The sequence below is a fragment of the Argiope bruennichi genome, chromosome 4 (assembly GCF_947563725.1).
Source record: "Argiope bruennichi chromosome 4, qqArgBrue1.1, whole genome shotgun sequence".
Lineage (NCBI taxonomy): Eukaryota > Metazoa > Arthropoda > Arachnida > Araneae > Araneidae > Argiope > Argiope bruennichi.
The window spans coordinates 18,071,018-18,083,175 of NC_079154.1; the positions used below are offsets into that span (position 1 = coordinate 18,071,018).

At 32.3% G+C, this 12,158-nt stretch overlaps 1 protein-coding gene across 1 annotated transcript in view; it reads right to left on the reverse strand.

The window, feature by feature from the left end:
- Positions 1 to 12,158, reverse strand: part of LOC129965538 (uncharacterized) — a 130,014-nt gene that overhangs the window by 37,842 nt on the left and 80,014 nt on the right. Inside the window, exon 3 of the mRNA XM_056079512.1 lies at positions 8,035 to 8,158. Within this exon, the coding sequence (XP_055935487.1) occupies positions 8,035 to 8,158 (124 nt within the window). The remainder of the gene's footprint in view (positions 1 to 8,034; positions 8,159 to 12,158) is intronic.

The window sequence follows — 12,158 nt, forward strand, 5'->3', positions numbered from 1 at the left end:
ATACGGACCCGTTTCACACATAAACGGTATTCTTGGAACGTAGATTATAGTCTATGTTTGCACAAGGCACGGCTGGTGGCGCAGAAACGTGTCTTCTTGCTCAACGTAAAAGTCGCATCCTCTGCTGTTTGGCGTTTCCGACAGAACTGTGTTTTCGCGCTCTTGCTCAAGTTCAGCACATCAGCTGTACCTAATTCGTGACAGGATTACAGTATGGCGATCTGACACAAATGTAGGTCACAATCGATAGAAATACGAGAAGGACATTGCACAATCTTCCAAGTTGTAGACACTCCGTAAAAATGTTTTCATATTATGTCCCAAAGAGTTGTTTCGAAGTGTATTTCTACATCTTTCTATTAGCATCCAAAGAAGGATGCGGTTTATATAAACATTTTATATGAATATCGATTTGGCATATAATTAGCTATATGTCCAGAGATGCAAATATTGCTATATACATTTCATATGAGATTTCGTCTGAATCGAAAATATTTTAGAGCAGTGCAATACTAATAATCATTCTCCATATATTTTGATCAGTCAACATAAATAACTTAAAGTGGTACTGAGCAAAGAAAAAATGCAAAGAAGTCGATTGAAATCGAGCAAGAAGAGAATAAGAAAAAATGCTAAATGATTGATATAGCATAGAACAAAAAAATCTTAAATTGCCACGATATTTCTCACTTAAAATGTGAGTTATTAACAAAACTAAAATTTAAATACCCAGCGGTAGAGTAGTTTTCGTTATGATTAAGTAGTGGTACCACAGGGAGGGAGGGGGGGGGGGGTGCATGCAGGTTTATTAAAAAGTACTATTCTATTAACCAAATAGATTTGTAAAAAATAGTACTAATTCTCTGAAATTTAAATATTAGGATAATATTAATATTTTATCAAATATAATTGGTCAGTTATTATATCTTTCATTACATTCTCTTCCTATTTATAAACACTAAGAGTCTGCTTAAATACCACTGCGTACTGTTTCATTCTTGGATTCAGGAACTGTCCGCGCTTTCGCGCATGCGCTAGAAGGCGTTTATTTCGTCAAGAAAGGGACAAGAAGAAAGATGAAAGAAGATGTTTACATTTAGCAATAGGATAGACGTAAATTATTCGCGGAATTAGAAAGCATAATAACCCCGTACCATTTTTCTATCAACCACCCCTTAGCAAGATACAATCGGTAGTACTAAAATGAATCGTTCAGATGTGGATAATGCGCAGTCATGATTCTGAATAAACAAATACCTTTCACAAAGTTACTAAAATAAAGAAAAAATTAAGCTAAAATATATCAGTAAGTATAAAACTGAAGTGACTATTTTATTAACCTTTGCCCCCGAAAGATGACTCACGATTTAATGTCGCAATTCGAGAAATGATTCTTGCTCCCCACTTCGTGTAGAAATTCGATCCGCAGCAATAACTATTGTTCCTTTAAAAAAAACTGAACATTTGAAATATCGCGTGTAAGTTTAAAGATTAATAAAGTATGTGAATAAAAAAATTTTATGCACTAAATTGTAACCATTTTAAGCTAGAGGTAGGAAACACTAATAGCGCTGCAAAACGTCTTGTTGCTGGTTCGTCTGCGCGAAAACGGCTTTGAGGGCAAAGGGTTAATAGTATATTTTATATTATACATTGCCTGAACAGCAAAATGTCCGAATCGTCGCAGAAAATACAAAAGAAATAACCACCTTACCTTTTACTATTTCATGAAGAAAATCCTAAAAACTCATTCGACGTCCAGCAATTGCTTGTCACGAATTTGTTTACTATGCACTCACTGGCTGAGATATGAATAATCCTGCCAGTTGGTTATGAAAAACAATCAATCCATCGCCGCGATTTGGCGACTTTTAGCGCGCTATCGATAATAATACCTATCGGGTGGATTCTTTACGATCAAGGTCTAGCGAATGACAAATGGTTCTAAAAGGCATTGTTCGGTGAACATGGGATATAATGTTATGGGAAACAAAACAAAAAAGAAAGCAAGCCAACCCCCCCCCCCCGACTTGATGCTAGACAATTAAAAAGTTAAAAAAATAATCCGCACGCAAGGCAGAACTAGCAGTAAGCGATTGTTCTTTTGAAAGAGAAAATTTGTTTGATTATCAGGAGAGGGTTGCATTTTTCTCTTGTTTTTGCTTTTTATTCGAAAAATCTCAGTTCATTAATTTCGTAAGCGTGTTAGGTAAGAGTGCCGAAAGTATTGAAAAGGCTTTGAAATAGCGACGGTGACCTTGAGGATGAGAGAGATGCCAATGTTTTTGTTTAAATTATACGTGATGGAAATTTCTTAGTTTTTATTTTGAAGAAGTTCTAGAATCTTCTAAAGTAACAAAATGTTTCCGAGAAGAATATTTAAATGCTAAATATTTCCTTTTGCTTAGCATTTTTCGCTTTCTCTACAAGTGGTTTCTAAAATAAAATCAATCAAATATTATCAACATATTTTGATTTCAAAATAATGCTTCTTAAAAAGTTATTTTTAAACAAATATCATAAAATGTGCATATTCCCGAAATGATTATCAGATTTATATTTCTAATTCATTAAAATTTTAAACAAAATTCTTTAGAAATATCGTGCATTAATAGAATATACTTTGGAAAATAACATTTGTATATATTTTCTTTTTAAATATAAAATATTTGAATTTCTACCTAATATTTTAATCAAATTCGACCATTTTTAAAAAGCAGTTAAACAAATCAAAATTCCAAAACATGATTCCACAGAAAAACATAATTACAATTAATGAGAAGCAAGAAGTGATATTGCTAACCATTATACTGCATTTTCCCCCTGCTTGTCAAATTACACTTTGTTTTTCTATATTTAGTGTTCATCTAATTCGCAAAGAATATTTTTATTTGATTTGTTAAGATCGATGATTCATTTTGAAAATGCGCGAGTACATATTTAGACATAGTTTCGAACTGTGGACTAATGATTGAAATTTAACATGTAACTCATTCTCTTAAACTTTGATATTGTGGAGGTAGCTTCATAAGCCAGTTAACAACCTCCGGACACGAGTGAGCATTTTTGCCTAGTGGTTATGTTACGCGGTACGAATTCGATCCTTGACAACTCAATAACCACAACATCTTATCAACTTTATGATATTTGAGACATGAAAGGAGTAGTTTATTAATAGTAGAGCTAACGTGCATTGGCCCTATCATTATAATAGAATCAAATTTTAGATTCGGAATCAGATCAGGATCCGAGTTCTAGGATCCGGATCATTAATAGAATCTCTCTTAGTATCTGCTATTCTCTAACCTAATGATAAGTGGTAAGGTCTCGGCTTCGAAGCTGGAAGTTAACAATGTTTGAAACCAAATTGTACTAAATGACGTGAAGGTGGGCCAGGTCGTTCTCCCAGGGATATAGTAGAAATTTGGAAAGTGATTGCCATATCAGGTGCCGTTGTTATTATTTGACAGCACTTCAGAAATGCGAGATCCGTAATAAAATAAGTTTAGTATTGCTACCCATTGGAATGTTAATTAAATTAAACCTGCATAATCAATGTTTCATAACCACTTCATGGAATGCGAATGTCCAGGCAAATCACTATATTCAATGCAGTGCCATATAAAAACATGCTTTTTATAAAAAATAAACGAAGTTTAAGAAGTCTAAGATGAATATAAAAAGTGCAAAAAGACGAAGCTGCATTCCGTAAAAAAAAAAAAAAAAAAAAAAAAAAAATCCAATACAGAATTTTGCACTAGAAAGCCAAAAACTGCTGATGAGTATGAGCAATACAGCAAATTCGTATTAGTAAAAGATGGGACGGAAAACAAACTATTTTTTTTATTCTTATAAGAATTTTACAATTTTAAACATGCATGCATTTTAATTAATGTTTAACTCTTTTCTTTGAGCAGACAAAAACCACTTCACCAAGCAGACAATTCATGCGGCACCAAAGTCAATAAATGCAAATGCGCATTTCATTTATCATTTTACAGCAGACTGCTTTGCGCTATGTTTAAATGTCAATTTTTTTCAAGATGCGAAACGCTTTCTAAACTAAAATTATAGCAGAGTATCGTATGTCAATATGAATTAGTACCGTTATTCTATTCTATTTGATGGCCATCTATATTTAAACTATATGAAAAACCAAAAAATTACTCCCTTAACACTAACCATAGGTTCGATTTTGAAAGATGGTTATTGACATTTAGATATATAATGAGAGGTCGACTGCTCTTCCCCTCCCCAATACCCTTCATTTTTGAGAAATACAACAATATAAAACTGCAAAATAACTTGAACAACAGTTTTCGAAAGAAATAGCAAGAACCTACATCACTGCACATTTTCTATGGTTTGGGAAAAAACCCAGCACAATGTTTCCCAGTCCTAACCAACATACCGATTTCCTAATCTTTTATTTTATGATCTCTCTCTATATATATAATCTGCCATCTAGATGTAGTCTTTCTTCCTCCCAACCCCCCAATAATCTCCATTTTGGAGAGAAATTTCAAAGACAATAAACACGTCATCATATGAGTGGTTCATAAAAAAAGTACACACTTTTTAGATGCTATAAAACAGTAACGGTCAAAGACGTTAACCGCCTTAGCGAATCGCAAGGTGTTCACAGTGCAATATATGCGAGATTCCCCTAAGGTAAATTTGTTCTAAAAGTGTATGGCCTTTTCTAAGGGATTAAACATAGAACATCCCCGATTGTCTAACAAAAAAACAAAAAACATATGGATCTGTTACATGTAACAAAAAATATCTTCCATTATTCTTGATTTATAGAACAATGAAACTGAATACTTCTTTATGAATCAATCTGTACATTAACCTCTGACAAAATATTTTGTCGGTGTCGTCTCTCCCCAATTACTATACAGATTTAGTCGATTTTTAACTCATAAAAATCTACGACTATTAGATACATCATCAATGGTCGCCTAATTCCACGGCGGCCCTCCATTTTAAACAGACACCACAAAATAAAATTTTGATGGCAACACAACTTCAACAACTTGATAATTTTTTTTTCGCAATTCATTTTACCAATATGCAAACATAACACTCTCTTTGGTTATGATAAGATGCACATTTCAAAGTGATTGACATAATTACATTAATGCTACCAATAAGATGAATGAAAACTGCTCGCTGAAAGCACGCAAAAATTTTAAAATATCCAAATTCATACGGAAAAAGCAGACCGCCATGGGGTTAGTAGGCCAATTCCTTTCCTTTTAAATTATTTGCTCGCAAATATTTATTGAGTGTCAAAATTCTGCTTTGAAAAGCAAGCATTGCGTGACTTTGGAATAAAACAGAAAGACTTCATACCGATCACTTTTCATTTGACATTGATCTAATTTTCAAAACAAAACATCACACGTACATGCTCTAAATCAGGCGAATTAATTGGCTGTAAGGTGTGGTTTTGGAGACACTAGGCGCTCAATATGTCAGAAGTGATAATTAGTAAGCATCGGCTTTCGCAGTCCACTTGATGCCAAGGTCATTACACTACTACAGTTACATAAATATTCGCAGCAAAAAAAAAAAAAAAAAAAAAATTGAACTGGCAATAGTAAATACACAGTAAATAGTAAACATGTGATTCCAAGTGACAAAAAAGGTACGAAATTTTTAGTTTTCATCAGAATGAATTTCGATTAAAAGTTCAAGGATACTAAACTAATTTATTTTATTAGACCTGACAGGTTACGCTACTATCAAATTTCGTCCAGTTCTTCGTTTGGTGATCCATTTTGGTGTCGAAATGAGGCAGCACTATTTATATATTTTATATTTGGGCGTTTTTGTTTCTTAAATTGGCTATGCATTTAAAGCCTATACAGAAAACAAACGTGGAACTTAATTAGAAATATAGGGTACCGATAAATACACTAAGAATGCAAAATATAAGAATTCCTACGGGTGTGAACGCTGCACATCTTGTGAACACGATGAGCGCTCAGATTCTAATTTTATAGTCTTACAGATAATCATTTTGTGTTTTGCAATATAGTTTTTAAAAAAAGATAAGAATGTGCATTTTTGGCATATTTGTTTGACCGACTGAAACCAAGATCTGATACAGAAGTTCAATTTTTGCATTTTCTAAACCGTTGCGTTTGTTAATTATCGTCCCTATATGCAAATACAGGGCGACAATTGGTTATCCATTTGATGGATTTGGTTAAAACTTCGAGAAATTGGATTCTGCATTTATCTTTACGTTAAATTCAAAATCTGCATACCAAATTTAGTATCTCTATTTCTCTTTTATAAATTTTCAGTGTTTTGCAGTGATCGAGTTCTCTTACACTTGGACAGATAGACAAACAAATTTCCTTTAACAGCTATTTACAATATCTATCTTCAAGTATGCAATGAAATATACCTCACTCTCGATACTTTGCGATGGAATAATAAAGGTGTTTCGAATTCGTACTGAATTTGACTACAATGTCTAGTTTTTCCTGTTTTTTTAACCTTGACAGTAAATAGTTCACATTAAAATGGGGGGGGGGGCTCACAATTATTCAAGTAAGCATCTAAAAGATTTCATGAATTTAGTGTAGTTATATTAACGTCAAGTGTTAACGCTAGGACTATTTTGGGAAGGACTATTTTTGAACCGAGGTCAGATGACGAGGACGACACCTGAACTGGCACTCCCTCTCCAGACCACACCACACCACACCACACCAGCGGGAAAACGTTTGGCCCGGGCGTTTAAGGTTCACCAGACCCGCTTATACGACGGTTCTTCGGTGAAATCGGGTCTCGAACCTGAAACCCTCTAGTTCCGAAATCGAGACCTTTCCAGGCCACCGCGGCCCAACATTTCATGAAAGACATTTATTATGTACATATTGAAACAAATATAAATCTTCCAGCAGAAAATAATAAATTATACTCATGCGTGTTTATTTCTTTCTGCTTTTTCATAATTTTCACTTCCTAATATAAGTATCATAGAGAAAGTATAGTAATCGCCAAAAAATTCGAACGCGAGACTGACGAACCCCCCACGTTTTAGAACTCCTTGAATTCAAAAATCACAGTTCTGGAAAATGTCATCCATCTGTGACAAAGATAATTCAAAAATGCTTTGATCTAGATGAATGAAATTTAGTCTTTATACCAAATTTGTAGATTTGTTTCAAATTTTATGGAAAATCCGCTCAGAGGAAGTCTGTCTGTCCGGCTGTTCGAATACAATTTAACACGATAAATACAAAACGAAGAGAGCTAGACAGATAAAATTCTATACAAAGAATTGACATCTACAGTTTAAACATCTTTCAAATTTTGATTCAAATACAACAAGGGGCTGACAGTCCGTCGGTCTGTACTTTTAAAAGCATGTAAACACAATAACTTCAAAACGCAAAGACTTAAATATATCAAATTTGGCATAGAGTTTTGTGACTGCAATTGTAGTTCTGTGTTAAATTTTTGTTTCAATCGGCAGGGATAAACGGTTCTAAACTACTCATTCGATTTTCGGATACTATTCAAGCATGCCAGAATTAATCGCCAAATAACTCGCCAAAGATGACACGATAAATTCACAAAAAAAGGCTACATTCACGCCAAAAGTTAATGGTTCGCAACTATTGTACACTAGTGCCATGCATGGCGTTCTCTGGAATAGCACCTTTAATAGAGATTATGCGAGAAAGTTTTGGAGTGACCACTCCCACTTGTTTAAAATTAGCATTTCTTTATTCTGAAGGGCTTTTTTTTAAATTTATTTAACGGATAATGATATATTCTTCCCTTTAGCATCTCGTATTTCAGCCTACAAAAATCTACTTAAAGAATTAAAGTGAAAACTATGGAATGTTATTTTTAATATATTGAATTTTTTTACGCTATTTTGAAGGAATTTCATAATTTATGTTAATCAGTGTTTCAATTATGTACAGAACGAATACGATGGTACGAAAAGCATTAAGTTTTATCTTTGATACAAATAAAATTAAAGAATTTAAAAAAACCACTTACTCTATCCTCCTCCTCGATTCTTGACTGCTATCCGTGTCAGCTGACGAAGTGGATCCTATTCGCTCTCCGGGTTTCCTGCACGTCACGATTCCCGAATCCACGTCACTGTCTTGGCCAGCAGGGCCTAGAACAAACGTTTCACAACAGTTCATTACAAAAATTTAACGATAATCAACAATGGCATCGCAAACAACATATCTACATAATATCCAAAACATCATTAGGAAACCAAGACTTTTTTTTGACACATTTTTGTGCTAAAATAAAAATGTTGAGGACTCCCAAAATATCTCATATTTCCATAATCAAAAATTTAATGTTACGTTTCGTAGTATCCTTCTAATTCTACTATCTTCCATTTTTAGTCTCGATTATTTATGATAACATTTCTAGCTGAATCAACATTATTTATTTTAAATATTAAAATTTAAATTATTTATATAGTTTATTTATACCACATTAATAATATTTTTTTATTTCCTGAAATTTATATTGCATTTTGACAGGAATATCATGCTGTTTTGTACAGCCAAAATCTTAACCAAAATTGAATTATTTACTTTCGAGCTTAGAGACCATTTGTTGAGAATCCTGAAAAATTATACTTTTTTTTTTTTTAAGCAACATAATCCTTAGCCCTAACATGCGTCATATAACTAATTGGGTACATGTTTTTATTTCCATTTATAAATTTCACATGACTGTTCCAAAGAATAACAATGAATGTTTGGAAATCCTTTTTTAAGTGATTGTTTATAAAAATGTATAGAAAAGACTGGTTGATTATAGTAGCGGTATTAGAATTAGATAAACGGGAAACTTGGTAAAAATACACAAGACGGCTGTTATAGCATTAAAATACAATCAAAATACAGTACACTCCCGATTATCCGCGGAATCGGGTGGCGTGGCCGCCGCGGATAACAAAAATCGCGGATAATCCGAAAAAAGCTAAAAACGGGTATAGTAAAAGAGAAAACAGTCATTCCAACTTTGAAAAATCGTTTTATGTACAATAAAACATAAAATAAACAGCAGGAAATGTTTAACTAACGCTTAATATTTTAGTATATCACTCAAAACTAGCCTAAAATGCATTTTGTTAATGAAAACAGAAAAATGCTTTGTACTTACGAGAGGCGTCAAGGGTACACAGAAAAATTAATACATATGTACTGTTTTAATACTGTAATGTATTACGTAATTACAAAAGCATAACTGTAAAACTACACCTTTTTGAAGAAATCAGTCATTTGTGTTTGCTTCTTGCTTTGGAAGCTTTTTTTCTTTGCTTGAAAGCAAAAAAAAAAAAAACTTAGTGCGGCAGGTGCAGATAATCGGCAGTCTACTGTATTATTTTTTTTTTTTTTTGTCCATAAAAAATATATTGCTGAAAAGGGACTTATTTTTATTGAGAATTGTTAGAATTCGCCTTGTGTCACTGAGATATTGGTTAATTTATAATGTAACCATTTGGCACATTTTAAATTCCTTTAAATTTCATAAAAAATTTTAATAATTTTCTTGTATTATATACGGCTATTCAACACACATATTTTTATGAGAAAAAAATTAAAAAGTTAAGCATTGTAGGATTAAGTGTTGCAATCGTAAGGTGACTGGACAAGCTCTAGGGACAGCGTCTTGGAGGGCATCAACATGAAGTATTATGATTGCATAAGTATACAGACACTGTTCCTGTAGTTCAGAAATGAAAAATAAGTCTAATTAATAAAATGAATGCTGTGCCAAACGACTCGGCATTAAATTTTGATATGCTTTTGATGAAAATGAAATCTCAAAGTAAACAATTCTATATTTACTGTAAAATATTGTTAATTAAAATAACCATCAAATTTATAAAATCCCTTAAAATCAAATAATCGTGTTGAAAAAGAATTTTTATCAATTATAAAAATGAAGTGCTTTTATTTGAACATGACGAAGTAATGATTTTTATTTTACATAACATTTGTGGCAATGGCTCATATTTTCTAATTTCGCCACTGAGGCAGTCTTAAATAAAAAGCGAACATGAGAATAATATACAAAATTGAATTCTTAAGGACAAGATGGAATAAAAAGTGGGTTCGTTGTACAATAAATTCTATTATTAAAGGAAATTATTGAGGATCCTTCAAACACTAATAGAACAAACATTTTGTTATTCATCGTTTTCATTGTTTATGTGTGTGTGCGTGTCAATAATAATGATTTAAAGGTTTACTAGCAAAAGTTAGTAGCAAGAAATAGAGAAAAACTTAATTTTACTTAAGTTAAATTAATTTGGTTTCACTTAAAAGAAATAATAAAACAATATAAAAAGAAAAATCAGATAACGATTCCGTTAACCTTTTCACGTGATAATGAAATTGTCACGTGAAAAGCTGTTATTTTTAAATTAACAAATGCTATTATTTTGTAAAAGAAAAAAAAATATCCCTAATTTTTTTTTCCTTTAATATTCTTCCACTCGTCATCCAGAGTTTTAAATGTCCGCTGCTTACTTTTAAAATATAATTCTGATTTCAAGATATTTTTCTCAATTAAGTATTTTCTGCAAAACAAATTCTTTAAATAATTATGCATAAATAATTTAACTACTGGAATGATGTCACAATTAAGAAATATCTTCATAATATCTTTCCAATCTGCAAACTGCCTGACTGCATTTGTCATTGTTCAAAACTTTACTATTAATGACCAGCGCTGTTTATTATTCAACGGCTTACGAGTCAAAACAAATGATAAAAACTTCTTCATAAATAATTCCAGTTTTATTTATAGAATACATCTTAAATATTGTTTATGATGTCTTTTATTCGTATTTGGATTTAAAAATTTCAAATATATGCAACTCAATTTGCAGACGATAACATATTTATCTGAGTGCAATATAATATTCAATAATAAGGTAGTAGAAATTATATGATGATAGAACGACTTCTAAAACACGTTTTAAGTTTCGAGTTGGAAATTTTTGCATTATAAATTTTCAGACGAATAACACAGAAGAAATACATATTATGAAAAAAGTATTAAATGTCTACTGTGGAGATATTTTTAACAAACAATGCAAAATAAAATATTTTATATTTGTTTAGGTCAGAAAAAAAAAATATTTAAATTATAAAAATTCAATCGCCAAAACAATTCTTTTTTCTGTTCAATACACACATTCCAGAACGAAAAAAAAAAGTTGAAATAATTATTGAAGGAACTGATTGCGACATACCACTACTGAAAGAATGTCAACTCTTTGGCCGCCATCTTAAATTCTACGATCACATGAAAAGGAAAATAAAAGTGGTTTGACATAGGGGGAAAAGCAAAACTACTTTTTTTTTTCTTTCACTTCTTTCTTCACTTCACTTGATGGGCCTCGAGTTTCAATCTCGAGGAAAGAGAAAACTGGCTAACCTTGGCATCAAAACTCTTATTTGCAGGTCAGGCAGTTAGCGTTCTACGACTGCTGTTGTGGTACTACTGCTCGAAATACAGATAAAACGTTTACAATTTAGGAGGTTGTAAATTTCGCGAAAAAGAAGTTGCCGAGCACCATGCGCCTTTACAACCTTGTTGTCAGTGCGAGAATTCAATACATTCGGCAAGAAAAACAACGTCGTAGATCTTCCTGCTTGAGCAATCTGTCGCGAAAGTCAGAAAATGAAACCGTCATTTGTAAGTCAAGTGGAAGGAGATGCTGACAAAAGAAATATAAGACAGCAAAGAATTACTTCTCAATACGATATTTCGCCAGAACTTAAATTCAGTGGCGTAGCAAGGGTAAACAGCGGGACAGAAGGGAGGTACAGAAGTTTCGGATGCAACCTAAGTAAAGAGATGGCTCGTGAAGACAATCCTACTGCTAATTTTATTAGTAAAAGCCAGAAAAAAATGAAATCATGAGTAGGATTAAGCCATCTAAGTGTTTTGAGGTATTATAAATACAAGGCAAGTAAAATTACCTTTCCATTCCACCCAATACAAGATATTTTTTTATAGGTTTTATTTTAATATTTCTAAAAAACAATTTTAAGTGTCAAGTTTTGACAAACTGAAATAATAATGTGCAATCGCCTATAACTTTCAAGATTCCAATATCTCATCCTGCATACAGAATT